This window comes from Phaseolus vulgaris, chromosome 1 (assembly GCF_051622355.1).
Source record: "Phaseolus vulgaris cultivar YP4 chromosome 1, ASM5162235v1, whole genome shotgun sequence".
Classification (NCBI taxonomy): domain Eukaryota; kingdom Viridiplantae; phylum Streptophyta; class Magnoliopsida; order Fabales; family Fabaceae; genus Phaseolus; species Phaseolus vulgaris.
The window spans coordinates 47,175,026-47,191,336 of NC_143498.1; the positions used below are offsets into that span (position 1 = coordinate 47,175,026).

Sequence of the window (16,311 nt, forward strand, 5' to 3'; positions counted from 1 at the left end):
TCAAATCCTAAAAAAATAAGATTGTTCAAGGAGCAAAGAAAAAGAAAAGAAACACACAAAATTATTAAATATTTTATTATATTAATTAAATTAGATATTATTTATAAATTAAAAAATATTAGTATTTAAAATAATTTTTATTATTAATAAAAAAAATATAATAAATTTTATAAATTAATATTTAATATTAATTATTAACTACTTTAGTTAATCAACTTGATATATAATTTGCATACCTTAATAAATCAATGGAAATTATTAGTGCAATTAACTATAATAGTCTATAATAGTAGCATGACACTATATAAAAATTAATACTTTTTTATTTAGCAACTAAAATATTCTTTTTTTACTTGCATAACTTCTTTTTATCATAAAACAAGTTCTTAAATAAACTTTTAAATCAAGTAGAACTCTAAAAATATTTTGATTAATAAAGTGATCAATTTCAACTTTGAATTAAAAAAATACAGCATAGTCAAACATAAAATTAAAAAAAAATGAGAAACTTGGAACCAGTATCATTTTCATCCATGATCCAGTCTAAGAAACTCGGGAATGAAATGAGATGGCAAGATGGTAAAGAAGAGACTCTGTCAAAAAGAGAAAAATAAATATAAAGTTTAAGTCAATGAGTCAAAGACTTAGCTCAAATCACAAACTTTGTGTGCTGCCGCCGCCTCTTGACAGCCTCATGTTCTCCCTTACTTTCTTCACGCCATTGCCATCTCCAAACAAACCTTAACGAATTCCACACCCAAATCCATCATCCTAGGATTTGTTTTACGCCATGAAGATTCCTTGTTCTTTTTGCACTTGTTTCTCAGCATCGGTCAAAGAACATCACACTGAGCACGGTATATATAAATGTGTTAATGTCTTCTCTTCTTCCCTCTCATCATTTGCTTTTTCATCACATTTTATCTTAACGTCATAGAATTCTGGATTGGATCTATAATAATTACCCAACAGAAGAGCCAGGTGAAGATAATGATGGAAACTTTCGCATATTCACTTATAGAGAATTGAATTCCGCCACGCGGGGTTTTCATCCCTCGGAAAAGATTGGAGAAGGAGGCTTTGGCTCCGTCTACAAGGTTACACAAACAAATTGTCATTTTTTTTCTTTCTTTTTTCATGTGGGTATTGAAGAAATCTACAATTTTGATGCTGTGTGTTAATTCTATTGATGAATTGAGAATTGAATTTGAAGTGGTTGTCTAAATTGTGAAGGGGCAGCTTCGGGATGGAAGTTTGGTGGCTGTTAAAGTGCTTTTGATTGAGCTAGATTCCTTAAGTGGAGAGAAGGGGTTTGTGGCAGAATTGAATACACTGGCAAATATCAAGCACCAAAATCTAGTTATTCTTCGAGGGTGCTGTGTTGAAGGAGCCCACAGATACATAGTCTACGATTATATGGAAAACAACAGCCTCCGTCAAACTTTCTTAGGTGATCTTCAGATTATTATTTACTAGGCTTTTAAATTAGTTAGTCAAATTGCAGAATTATATTTCTATGCATATTGATTATGATTGATAGCTTCTGAGCAAAAAAGAATGGCATTCAGCTGGGAGGCTCGGATGGGTGTATCAATAGGTGTAGCAAGAGCGCTTGCCTTTCTCCATGAGGAACTTCAACCCCATATTGTGCACAGAGATATCAAATCCAGCAATGTTCTTCTTGATGGAAATTTGACACCAAAAGTCTCAGATTTTGGCCTGGCCAAGTTACTAAGAGAAGAAAAATCCTACATCAGTACCCGAGTTGCAGGCACACTGTGAGTAAAACCAAACCCCTTTTGAGTAAATAAAACAAATTTGGGTTCTTTTTATTGAGTTACTGATGGGGTTTCTTTAAACATTATAGAGGTTATATTGCTCCGGACTATGCCAGTTCTGGCCACCTGACACGAAAATCAGATGTTTATAGTTTTGGAGTACTACTTCTAGAGATTGTCAGTGGCCAAAGAGCAGTAGATGAACATCAAGATGTGGATCGTTTCTTAGTTGAGAAGGTAAAAGAATTGAACAAAAGCACAGTTCTCTAATATATTGCACTAAAAGTAATAATAGAGTACATAAATGTTTTATTGTTTGGACATGCATGTCCAAATATCCATGTTAAACGATACTATGTGAATTGTGATTGTGTGAACATGTTTACAGTCTTGGGCAGCGTACGAGGGTAATGATCTTTTGAGAATGGTGGATCCAATGCTGAAGATGAACTATCCAAAGGAAGAAGCGAAACGGTTCCTAATGGTGGGACTTTGTTGCGTGCAAGAAACGACCAGGACCAGGCCACGAATGTCAGAGGTTGTAAACATGTTGAGCAACAACACTGAGATGGGAGAGTTTCATATTTCACGACCAGGATTTGTTAATGATATGAGGAACCTCAAAATGAAGAGGCAGCTAAATTCGTTAGAGGAATCAAGTGCTACGGCAGCAACCTTTGCAGATTCCTCCGGATGGAGTACCTCCAATCTTGCTCGTTAGATTTCAAGGATCGATGCATGCTTAGGTTACTCTGTAGGATCAGAAATCATCAATTGTGTTTAAGATTCATCAAAGCTTTCCTCAAATCATCATTTTTTTCCTGGATATATGTAAGATGGCTTTTCTTTTTTGAAGATATTTTATAAATATCAAAAGGGGACAATAGAAAATGTAACAAAAAAAGTGAGATAGAGATGGTTACATATAGTGTGACATGAGATGTCAATTTGTTGATTCAATAATCCAAATAGTATTGCTTCCACATGGAATTTTGTTGATTGGATGCAAGTGCTCAAGTGAATTTTTTATGGTCCAAGATGATGGAGGTCATTTTGTGGTTGAAAAAGAAGGATTCATATATTAGTGCCCTTTTACTCGCATGATGAAAAAATAATAATGTTTATTTTAATAAATATTAATTAAAAAGTTGACTTTAAATTTTACTTTTAAATGACGAGATTTACATTCACTTATATACTATGAAAAGTTCTTATCTCTATGTCAACGTGAGATCTTCAACACAATTCCTCACGTCAATTCATGCGTGTTATAATTATATATTTGTGAGTAGTGACCTGATGAATTCAATATAATTTCGCTAAAATAAATTTTATATAACTCAAATACTATATTTAGAAATAACTTTAAATTTAACTTAATCTTATATAATCGGTTTATAAAGTAAGGTTTGCACTCACTTATTGATACATATCATATCTTTAACCTAATTAATTAAATTTTTCTCATAAAAGTTTCTTAAGGAATCATGCAAAATGGAAAATTGATATGGAAAACTTTACACTGAAATGAGAATAATATGTTCCCACAAGACTACGAATTACACGTGTGTTTTGGCCTAACTTGACAATGAAGTTAATAGTATTGTTTGATTTGATTTTATTGTGTGTCAATTCATTTGGGGAAATCATAATACCATATCAGCTTACACAAAATTCCTTTTATAGAAATCAATTGGATGCGCTACTAACAAGTCAAGTAAAGGAAAAGTTACTAAGTCCATCAGTTAATTATGCCAATCTGTTTTAGTTTAATTCTCTCTATCATTTCCTTAATTATGGGTTTTTTCAAATATTTGTACTTCTATTTGTCCGTATTTTGTTAAGTTAAAAATATTATCAATTTATTTTTTATCGATTGTATATTTACTTTTCACTTCATTTTTAAGTGATGTGTATAAAGACAAAACAATCAAAATATATTATGTAACTTTAAACACCTTGTTATTATTTTTTAATTTTAAATTTTTTTATTATAAATAATTATGATGATATAAAATTGTAACTAGTATTTTTAAAAGTATAATATATTTATTATTGATTTAAACAATTCGTATATCCTATAAAACTATCAACATTATGTATCATATCTTTTATTTGAATAATAACAATTATTATTATAAGTAAAATAATAATAATAATAAATATAACAAAACATTATACATACCATACCAGAATTTAATGTTTCTCCTTTTCTATCTTTTCAACTAAAAACTTAGAGAGCAAATTGGTTTCTTCTAAAAAAATACTAGTCAAGGTAGATTTAACTGTAACTGCTGGCAAAATAGTAGGACATGACTCTTAAGCCTATTGTTCATCACTTGAAAGAGATTCAAAACAATTTTGCAAGATTAAATATTGAGAAACAAATTTATAAGTAATCTATTTGGCAACAACTAATTTACAACCTTTTGCATTAATTTCATATTTGAGATAAGAGAATCCTTCTAAAAGATCGGAATTTTCAGGAGACAATGAGTTCTTTTTTTGTAGTAAATTATCCGATTCATGAGCATCTTTCAAAGAGGACATATCAGCTAAATTATCATCCTGAGATCCTGAGCTAACCCCTATATCTTTAGCCGATTTCATAAACTTTTGACCAAAAAGAAATTCGCTCTCCAACCGACCGACGACTACTTCAACCAGGATACCAACATCAATAGCAGCTCCATCTACTTGTATCATGCCTGCATTACGATTAGGTACATCATATATATGTACCTCTACCTATTAACGTTAATGAAGATGAATATTCCTTGTCTGATGTGGTGCATCAAATGGAGCGTACGAAATCGCAATGGAGAAAGAGAGGTTCTGATGAACCCTAATTGCAAATGAAAAAGAGACAATGACTTAAGCATAAAAGAGGGAAAAGCAGAGAAAAGAAAATACAAAAGAAATTCTTATTTACTTGTATGTTAGAGAGTAAAATACATGGTGTATATATAAGAAAAAGATTAAGACCTAGCTGAAACAGAAAAGAAAAGTTGGGCCAAACAAACAAAGCCCAATAACTTAAAACAGAAAAACTAAATATGTTAACACTACCATTGAATTTTCTTTCTCTGTGACATCAACCACTTCCTTGTGAAGGGCATATTAAATTTCTCTAGTCTGAACAGTCAAGAGTTTGTATTGTACAACAACATGTTTGAAAAAAATAGTAGGCGGTTTGGATGTGTTATTGAGGTTATCAAGATGTCGTTTGCATTTAGAAATATCATGCCCTATCATTTTGCATGAAGAGCACAATGGAGGCAACTTATCAAATTCAATATGTGTAATAAAATTAAGTTTGGGCCTTTGTACCAAAATTTGATTAGGCAAAGCAGGAAGCATATCAGTATCAACCAACACTCTAGCAAAAAAACCTCTATATTTATTCATGGTGCAGTCATTAAGAGAAAGATGAGTATCAATCCCTCTTGCTATAGAAAAATTTGCTTTTGGTTGCCAATATTCCATAAAAAAAACAGTGGATCCTGACCCAACATTGAACTTTGGTGAGATTCATGGAGGATGGCACAAAGTCTTTAGTCCAAGTAGACTCTCAAGATACCCAGATTGAGACTCCAAGACCCCACTGTTAGGACTCTTCTCATGTCTTCAAGGAAAGAAAAAACAAATTCATAAAACGTTTTTCCCAGAGGAATAACTTTCCAAGATCCCAAAGATTTTCAGGCAAAATCCAATTTTTACACATGTCCATATGAATAAAATGTTTGTCACCTTTAGATAGTATTATTCTTCCATAAAGGAGATTTTTTACAATCTTCAATGCCTGCGAGATACACATCTTCATCAGTCTAAACAGGTATCAAATCTCCCTTGATGCAAAGGGAAGACAACTTTGAAAGAGGGAGATCACATGCATTATTCAAGGCCTGTGTGTGCAAAAGTATTCTTTTGTGTTTGAGTCGTATAAGATGACTTGGCTTGTGAAGAGCAACCTTGATCCTTGAGACACTCCTAAGGAATTTGAAAATCGAAAGAATTTATCTCCATCTCACAACACTAGGGAGAAAAACAACCATAACCGCTTACAAATACTTTTGAATTGATTTCTTAAACAGATTTGAGGAAAAAATAAATTGAAAGATTATAAATCCAAGCTTTTTGTTTTGGGTATCTAACACGAAAAGGATAAAGATATGAAGATACTATAATATTCAAAATTAATTAATTCAAGTATAAAATGATAGATTTAAAATCTATATAAAGGGTGATATGCGGTTGCATAAAAAAGAAAGAGAAACACTAAGCCTAAAGAACAGGGGTTAACACCCCCTAGAATATTACTTAAAAATAAAACTTCTCTCATTTTTTTCTTCCTATCAGAGGTCTTATAAAGACCATTTTTCATTGGTGGACAGTTAGCCTAAGCTAACGGGAAATTAAAACAGAAAGATCTTCCAAGATCATCACAAACATACAAACATTCATAAATAACCTTCCTAGATGAAATCTTTTAGCTATGTAGGTTTGGATGTCTTTCTAATGGGCCTTTAAGGTATATATGAGCCCACTATCAAAGGGATTGAAGGCAAAGAACAAAAGTCAAGCAAGTCAAGTTATTCAAGCAATCTTGTTGAAAATACAAGAGTTGCAATGAACGTTTAATCTAACAATTAGAACATTTAGTCTTTTAGGTTAAGTGTGAAATTTTTGTAATTCTTCACTTTGTGAAGTTATACCCGTGTGGATTTTCTTTATACTTCCTTTAAGAGTGTTTTTTTGTACGAGTTCTTAATCTTATAAGAAAGTTAAGAAAGTGTAGCATAAAGATGTACAAATATTTGTTATAATTTATAAATAAAAGAATAATTATGAACTAGTTGGTTAGTGCAATCTCAAATATTTCTTAAGAAACTAAACATAGTAGCTTGTGTTTAGGTGAAGTCCAAAATAATTTTTGTGTTCACTCCTTATTACTTAACTTGTCGTTTATGTTTTTACTATTGGACAATTTGTTAAACAATCCTAACAGATGATCCATTTCTATAAGACAATATACTAGATGTCTAATTATTTTATCTACTGCAAACAAAAATTCTAGAACTTCATTCAAGTCATTCTTTTGGAACAAACTGCTCCTTTATATACTACTTGAATAGTAATAATCTTACAAATGGTTTGATAACAATATGTTTCATTATATCCAAAAACCAAAAATAATAATACATTTTTAACGCAGTGTCAAATATTTAACATTTTTAACGCAGTGCTATAATAAGTAACATGTTAAGGATTTTGTAAAATAATCTTTTGATCAGGTGAAATATGAATGACTTAGACCTTTTAATGTTTTTTCAATAATTTATAAATAGCTTAATTACCTATTCCTATCTAACTATTATAATTTATTTTAAATGGTAGACTTTGTAAAACATTTCATCTAAACATAGCAAATTCATAAATAAGATTTTGATCAAACTTATATTCAACATCTTACTCTTTAAAATAAATAAAAAATCTTAGGTTCAAACTCTTATTATCACTATAATCTTTAGATTATTGTCTGTTATATCTTCTTTATTATTATTTTAATCATTAAATTGTTTATTTTATTTCTAATAAAACATTATTTTTATTGAGAATTGATTACCATTTTAAATTATAATAAAGAATATCTTTTTACACAAATATACTTGAAATTTACTTTCTGTACATTTTTTAAAATAAATTAAAATATAATTTTATAATTATAGAAAATATTTTATTACTCAATATTTATATTTAATTCACTAATTAATTATTTTCCTATTTATCTTCTTACAACTTTTAACTATTTGATTACCTAATTTTATTAAACACTTTTGTGAAAAACAAAGTTAAAAACACCAGAAAGAAGAGTTAAGGTATGTTTTAAAAAAAAATTGAAATCTTTTGTAAAATTTCATCTGAATTTATACTTGACTTAACAATTTTCTAAAATTTGATAAAGGGTCGTCATATTCATGCATAAGTTTATTAAGTACAGGCAAAACTTGTGTCTATAAAAAACACACAAATAGGACTATATTTATTTAGTTATTCAACTTATATTGAGCTAAATAAGACACTATTGTGTCTTACATCTAACATGATCTAATACACATGATTATATATATATATATATATATATATATATATATATATATATATTTAACACATGATTATATTTAACAATTTGTTGGTTAAGAACAAAACTAAAACCAAATGTGTCTCTTGAACTTGGGTCTAATTTTTTTTTAATTTAACTTTTCAAATTTTAACTAATTTTTTCAAGTTTAAATTAATTTTACCAAATATAATCATAACATATCTATTTGAAAACATATTTTTTACAGATTATTCAATAATTTTAATTAAGTGATTTTATTATATAATTTTATTTATAAAGTTGGGCTTAATTAATTTTCACATTTTTTTTATCAATTTTTTAATATCAATTTTTAAAATTTATTCTCTAATAATTTTTTTAATATATTAAAAAAATTTGACTTAAGTTGTTGAAAGAAATACTTAGTCTTTAAAATAATCTTGGAATTATTTTTAGATTTCTCTTTTAATCTATCTACTCTCTTTTTTCCACCAGAACAACCAACGTTATTTTTCATAATATAAGAACGTATATAAAATAAATAAATTATATTTAGAACTCCAAAATTATTTAAGCCTAAAATTTATATCAATTTATAAACATGTTAACAGTTTCTACAATAGCCAAATAATTCTTCAAAACCACAAAAAAATTATGTGAAGTTTCTAGCTTAGCCAAATAATTCTTCAAAACCACCAAAAGAGAAGAGAGCTCACAAGAAAATAAAATTCTATAGAAAAGATTTAGATCTCTTACACTATCAAAGGAAAATCAGATTTATACCTTGTAATTTATTTGCTTTTGAGGAGAGGCATATATATCTTCCAACTCCCAATTGGTAAAGTTATATCAATCATGAATCATGAACAATTAGAATGAAAAAAAAATTTAAAAATATCTGTGGTGGTTAATGATTTAGTAAACATTCAATAGTTCAAGAGTGAAATCATATAGAACAATGAAATTACTATAGATAATCTTTGAATTATTTGAGTTACTTCTCACTCTCCAATTCATTACTGAGCAAAAATAGATATTGAATATTGTTCAACAAAATCTTGTGAAAGTTTCCTGTTCAGTAGCTACAAATAGAAATGAAAAAGTTAGATAACAAAGACTTAGGTGATTATACAAGTCTTCTCAAAGTGCACTACCAATACCAGTGCTTACCATTTGCATCAAAGTGAAAAATGAAAACACATTGGTAGTGATATTTAAATAACACTACCCTTACAAATGAACAAAGGTCCTGCAGGAAGCTGTTGAAACTATACTAATCATTCTGACAAGCATGGCTAACATAGGCTCCATAAGCAATGACGTAACTCCAATTTTCAAGAGCTTATACCTGTGTGACTAAAAGGGTAATAGAAATATGAAAGAGACAGAAAACAATTAAAGAAAAATCTACAAACTAAAAGACATGATATATATTTGTTCTCTAAAGCTTGGTACATATATTGGTCCTCAATTATCAATCCACTTTTGTTTTATATTATCAAAAATTTACAGTCAATGATACTACTGTTTGTCAACCAAAATCAAACAAACTAGTGAAATAGAGAATATCTCAAAACCAGATGCATTTGAGTTGAAATGTTCTGAATATAAACAAAATGCAAATGAAGCCAAGATGATCACTTGTCAATTACAGCAAAAAATGACGACACAACAATGAAAAGGATTGGTGGATGCGTCAAATTTAAGGTGACAATGACCTTTACTGGATGAAAGACAAAATATGTCAATTAACATGCAATAATGATAAGAAGGAAAAGCAAATATCAAAAGAAAAAATGTTTTTTTTTATTCTATTTCCTTTGGTACCTAATGACACTTATCTCTCTAGATGATACTTTGGACCAGGTAAGCTATGGACAACCTCACAGTCACACAATCAAGCATAATCAGAAGATTGATCATTTATCAGACATCAGAGGAAAATAGGAGACCTTACTTTCAAACCTTTTCTAACATCCATTCCAATAGCAAAGGTAGAAAGAAAGAAAGACTAGGAGAACAAAACTTATTCAAGAAGAGACTTAATGAACTGAGTTTTGCACAAAGTATAAAGTAAACTACTATAGTTTTCTCTTAACTAATAACACACAACAACATGCATGACTCCTCGCACGCCATTAGTTAAGGCCATCACTGTTCTGATGGGCTCTGCAAATGGCATACAGGGAGCCAGGCACGCCAAGTATGCTAATAGTAATATATAAAACCAAATGTAAAGATAGCCATATTTATCTCACTAACATGGAAGAAGGTGAGATGCATAGAGATGACCAGATCAGATAATTGGTGGTGCTGAAGCTAAAAATGGTTTGCAAGTAATATCTATGAGGTAGAAGCAATTGAACAGCATGTTATATATATACAGCATGAAGGAACACAAGTCCTTCCATGTCTCCCAAATGACAAAAACACCCCTACAACCCTTTGGCTACTGTTTTAACTTGGGAAACAACTAAGAAGCTAGCAATTTGGCATGAAGCAAAGCTAACTTTGTAAATAATTCTACCTGAACCTACCTTGTCTCTCTCTTTTTCTGTTCCCTACTTTACTTTTTCAAACTCTGTAAGAGTTAAAAACACATTGAAGAGAGTAGTGTTATATATATATAAATAACTGAGAGAGGAGGGACTGAAGGGGATAGACAACTAGGGTCTTGTCATGTTTACTGTTGGCTGTGATGGCTCTAGGCATGGCTCAGGATTCAACTTCTTTTTCCATTACATAAAGGGCAAGTCATTTTTATCTTGAGAAACTAATTTGTCTACAAGTGCTTGGATCCCCTTAGATTCCTATTCCCTCACCATTGAGTTTCTTTAAAGAACAAGATATTTCCCTCTCTTGTCCTTTTCCCTCTACACTTTGGTATTTCTTTTTTCTTTCTCTTTTGGTATGGTATACATGATATAAGAATACAACTGGAATAGAAATTTAACAAGCTAGGGAGGTACTCCTAGGAAGCACTTCGGTACTTATTTCTTTAATTTTCTAGTTTCTCCCCTCCTTTATTCCCATTTTTTTCATTCATTGAATCAACTTCTGCAGGCATTTGGAATAAACTGTTATGCAAATTAGCACTACCATCTTAAATTGTTAATTTGTCAGGATAACTTATGTCTTGATACTCTCTATTGAGTAACATGTGGTCCACTGTGTAAACCAACTGTCACAGTAACTTTAAATAATACAATTAGATCTAATAATTAAATCTTAGAGCAACAACTGTGTCAAAGTGTTCAGTTTTCTGACAATTTCTTTTGAACTTTGATTGCAATGCAAATTTTTGAATCAGAATTCTCTGTCGCCAGTACCAAACTATGTAAACCTATTGTCTTGCATAGTATACACAGATGCTTTCACATTGTCTTTCAATACTCCAATGAAAGAAGTGATAAACTCCAAAATGAAATTATTGAAAGTGAAAGCATAAAACTTTATTCAAGTGGAAGAAAAGAAAAGACAAATTCAAAGGCAGTAACATGTTAAACTGCTGAATGAATTGCATGCATGATAGAAATAAAGGGACATCCTGGTAATGCTTACAACAGTCACGGGCAAAGACTATGCAATTATGCAATAGCAGAGTGGCTAAAGTAGAGGGTTTCCTTCTAGTTAGACAGGAATCTCCCGTAGGACCAGAACCAATCCTGAAACAAATACCTTCAAGTTGCAAATAAAGCTGCAGATTTTCCATACTCAGAATCTTGTAGAGAATACTCGACAAAGACAAATATTTACAAAAGCTTATTGTATGAAGTAGGAGCTAGCTATATCCTTTGGCAATATGTATGTGTTTAGAATAACCGTATTACCCTTCCCTTTCCAGATTGTATGGTCTCTTCTTTTTTTCATGCTTTGCTAGCAGCACATGTGCACATGCATTCTGCAACACACTAATAGGCACTAGATGAACATGTTATATGAAAAAACCATGCATGTCAAATGTATAATATTTATCTAGACTTACATTATCCAGCATTACAACAACGTTATTTCATACTTATATATATCAATTCAAACATGCAGTCTTAAAAACAAATATTTAAATTGTTGTCTTCTAATCTCAACTTCTATTTTATGTATACACACTTTGCTGTGACTTTCTGTTTTTTAACCCTATTATTAATGATTTTGCAATGAGGTGTAAGTGGTCCTTTTTTGTTTTGATGAAAGCAACACACTTCAAATCATGAGGAGCTACTGGTTTGTGGTGTTACAGTTAAAAGAGCATACAGACAACCGACCAATATATAAAAACTGCCATAAATTATTGAACAACCGTGTGTGTGATGGAGAGATTACATACAATACCAATCTGTTATAATTTTTTAAATTTTTTATTATATATCTAATAATAAAAAGTGTATTTTATCAACAGAATTATTAAATTATAACTTTATATATAATAATTATTCTTTGTGTTAAATTTTTATTATAATTTAACAATATAATAAATAATTAATATTGAAAAATATATAATTTATAGTTTGATTGGACTGCAAAATGATTTGCATATAAAGTGAACTGTCTAATAGTTTTCATGAATCAAATCAAATTACTATGAACCATTCTGAACAATTTTGAATTTTTTTAAAGTTTTGAAAATTTATTTCAATGCATATTTCATATTTTTAATTTTATAATTTTATATTAGTTCAAAAAAATTCTTAAGGACATTTAATCTTTTATAAATAAATTAGAAAATGTTTAATTTTTTAATGCAGTTTAGTATTAACTTAATTTGGTTCAAATTTTTATCATCCTTCAAATATCTTTTTAGTTAAATATTTTATTAATTTCATAGATAAATTTCTAGTTATTTTTAGATAAAATAATTTTGTAAACAAATTAAAAACTAGAGAATATAGGATGTGTGATACATGAATAATAGTACTAAACATTGTACAGCCTAGTTGGGATAGGATGTGTCATAATACAAAAGAAATACTATTGAAAAACTATATTAAGAATAGGGATAGGATGTGTCATAATACAAAAGAAATACTATGGAAAAACTATATTAAGAATAGGGAAAATTTGAGAAATCTAATCTATAATTATCTAAATTCATATTACTTTTTAACTATTTAATTTTTTAACTATTCAAAAGGATTTATCTCAAATTCATATTTTTGGATTTGAAATTCAATCTATTTAATTAGATTTGGATTGGATATAGATTGAATCATTTTTTGGATTTTAAAAATCCAAAATCAATGTGTGTTTCAATCTTTTCAAGTTATAAAATGGTAAATTGGATTAGACCCAAGTAAAATAGCATTGTGTATTAGGTCAGGTCAAGTCGAGTAAGTTCGGACACAGATCGAGTCGAGTTGGCCTAGGAGAAGGTCATGTCGATTCAATCTGGACTCAGGTCAAGTTGAGTTAACCCAAATCTAGGTCAAGTCAGTGGAACCATGCGTAGGTCAAGTTGATTTGGCTTTTGGACACACATCAAGTTGAGTCGACACAAAACCAGGTCAATTCGACCCAAAACTAAGTCGAATCGAGTTGGTCCAGGCTACAGATAAATTGAGTCAACCCAAGTCCAAGTCGATTCAAGTTGGTTGGGCCCAAGTCAAGTAGAGTCAGTTCGAACCTAGATCAAGCTGAGTGAGCTTAGGCTTAATTTGAGCCGAGTTGACCCAAGTCTAGGTCGAACCAAGATGGCCCAACCTGAGTTAAGCAGAGTTACCAATTCAGGTTTAACTGAGTTGACCTAGCCTAGGTCGAGTTGAGTAGGTCGAGTTGAGTGGGTCGAGGACAAGCCAAGTTGAGTGAACCTTGGTCCAAGTCAAGCTAAGTGGGCATGGGCACAAGTCAAGCTAAGTGGACATGGGCACAAGTCAAATTGAGTCATCACAGAACCAAGTCAAGCTCTGTTTGGTCTAGGTCTAGGTCAAGTAGAGTCAGCCTGAGTACACATCGAACTAAGTCATCCCGAACATAGGTCTAGCTAAGTGAGCCTAAGTCTAGGTCGAGGCAAATCGGCTTGGGCCTAATTTGAGTCGGGTCATCCCAAGTTGCTAAAATCAAGCTAAGTCGGTTAGGCCAAGGTTGAGACAAGTCAATCGAGTCAAGTCGACCCGAGCTTAGGTTGAATCGAAGTTTGACTCTACTCGACCTGAGTTTGGGTTGAATTCGACCCAAACTCAGGCCGAGTATAGTCAAATTGGGCTCAAGTCGAGTCGATTCGACCTTGACCCATGTCAAGTCGAGCCAGTCTACGCCTAGAACGAGTCAAGTTAGAATTGGCCCAGGTTCAAGTTAGGAAAGTCGGCTCAGGATCACATCGTGTCCAGTCAAAGTCAGCTCGGGCTCAAGTGTAGTTCAAGCCCAAGTTGAACTGATTAAGCCCTGGTCCAAGTTTAGTTAGAGTCACCTCAAGCTAAACTCCAACTCGACCCTAGATCGAATCGAGTCAACTTGAGCCCAAGTCAAGTTGAGTTTATTCAAAGTCAACTCGGGCTTAAGTCCAACCTAGATCCTCATTGAGCAGAGTCAGTCCAGTCCCATTCTAGACAAACGGGTCAAGTATGGGAAATTCGATTTGGGCCCTTATTGGCCTACGACATCAGGCTTACATCGGGTTGGGCCCTTACTATCCTACGACATCGAACCTACATTGTGTTGAGTCATGTTCAATCATGTTGGGTAAGGCCTAAGTAAGGTCAAGCCGAGTCAGGTCAGATCTAGGTCTAGACGACCTAGGTGGACCAATATGGATTGGACCAGGTTAGGCCAAGTCGAGTTGGGCCTATTTTTGGCCGAGACATCATATCCATATTGGGTTAGGGTCATGTCAAGCTAAGTTGAGTTTATCCATGTTCAGGTCAAGTTGAGTTGACCTATTGCCAAGTCAAGTTGAGTCAGCCTAGCACCAAAATTAATCGAGTTATGTTAGGGTTTAAGGTTTAGGGTTTAGGCCCAAGTCAGGTCAAATTTGATTGAGATTAGGTTAGGTCAAGCCAAGATCGAGATGAGTTCAACTGAATCTAGGACGAGTAAGGCCTCAGGTTGGATCAAGAGAGAATGGACCAGGTTAGACCAAGTGAAATTGGACTTGTGTACTTGGCCTTGTGTGACACATACATCAGGTTGATTAGGTCAATCAAAAATCAAATTTAATCTAATTGCCAAAGTGAATTTAATCTATATTTAATCTAATTTAAATTAAATTAAAAAAAAATCAAATCAATTTAATCTTACTAAAAATAATATAAATTTTAGATTTAATCTATTTTATTGAATTTTGATTAGATTTAGAATAGATTTTGAATAATTCAATCCATAAACACCCTAACTAACTTCTATAAGTAAATAAATAAACTATCTTCTTGTAATTTTTCATTTAAATTAGGAATATCTGAAAAAGTTAGACATATTAACCTAAATTAAATATAATTTTTTTAAAAGCACTTTTAATTATTTTAAATATAATTATTTATTTTTATTATTTGATAAATATTTAAAAATAACTCCGGAGAAAAACTTGCTAAAATTCTTTTATAAAACTAATGTAATGATTTTTTTTAAGTTCAATCAATCTGGCCTATCTAAACAAATTTAATAAATAAGTTGGGTTTATTTAATTTAAATATAAATAATGATATAAATATTTAAGATTTGTAATTTTTTCAAAAACTGAAAGTAGTTCAATAAATGTGATTGTCATCTTGTCATATAAGATATTTCTCTAATATTTACATGTGTCTGCTAGCATGTATGAAACTGAGCAGAATACAATGATCCAAGAGGGTTTGATAAACAACTAGTGAGGGTGTCACATTGATTATTATTTTTACTAATATTACTTGGATGAATTTTTCAATTAACATTGATAAAAGATTGACCAAAAAACTCTGAATCATTTTTATATTGATCATAACATAAATAATTATGATCAACTTCAACTGAAAATGATTTTAATTAACGTCAATAAAGAAAAGTAAGTTTTACATATATCAACTAATTTTTTTTTTACAAACTTTGACCTAAAAAAATAACATTAATCAATATATAAAAAAATCATTAATATTGACATTTTAAAATAATTAATAATCATTTAATTTTTTATTTTATTTGGTGGTAATTGAAATATTTTATCAAAAAAATAATTTAAATTTCATCATTCAAAACAAAACATTTAAAAAATAAAAAAATTAAATATCATGAAATTCATTATTCAAACACAACATTAGTTATTTTGATAACACTAATATATATTATCATAATTGCAACTAATAAGGATTAGCTACAGAGGACGTAGGTGTTCAACGTTTTGATATTGAATTATTGTATATATAAAAAACAACCTTATTTGGCCTTTAAAAGTGAATAGTTTTATATTTCTCAGATTTCATCTCTTCTTGGAATATAAAAAATATTACTTTATTTGTGTTTGAGAGAATT

At 30.5% G+C, this 16,311-nt stretch overlaps 1 protein-coding gene and 1 long non-coding RNA gene across 9 annotated transcripts; one reads left to right on the forward strand and one right to left on the reverse strand.

The window, feature by feature from the left end:
• Positions 1-511: 511 nt before the first annotated feature.
• On the forward strand, positions 512-2,763 carry LOC137814448 (putative serine/threonine-protein kinase). Of its 8 annotated transcripts, none has more exons than XM_068617206.2 (6): positions 512-857; positions 973-1,097; positions 1,234-1,450; positions 1,541-1,778; positions 1,868-2,015; positions 2,167-2,763. In XM_068617206.2, the coding sequence occupies exons 1-6, from the start codon at positions 791-793 to the stop codon at positions 2,497-2,499; spliced, it is 1,128 nt and encodes a 375-aa protein (XP_068473307.1). In that variant the 5' UTR covers positions 512-790; the 3' UTR covers positions 2,500-2,763. The 8 variants fall into 8 exon arrangements, with proteins under 8 accessions (XP_068473307.1, XP_068473308.1, XP_090160327.1 ...); XM_068617207.2 differs by having other exon boundaries at positions 588-857; positions 1,240-1,450; XM_090304201.1 differs by having other exon boundaries at positions 639-857; positions 1,569-1,778.
• A 6,067-nt stretch (positions 2,764-8,830) lies between these two features.
• LOC137814449 (uncharacterized) lies at positions 8,831-10,412 on the reverse strand. Its single transcript, XR_011081647.2, has 2 exons — positions 10,144-10,412; positions 8,831-9,237 (listed from the first exon to the last, which is right to left on the reverse strand). It is a non-coding gene; the product is annotated as an uncharacterized LOC137814449 (long non-coding RNA).
• Between the last annotated feature and the right edge of the window lie 5,899 nt (positions 10,413-16,311).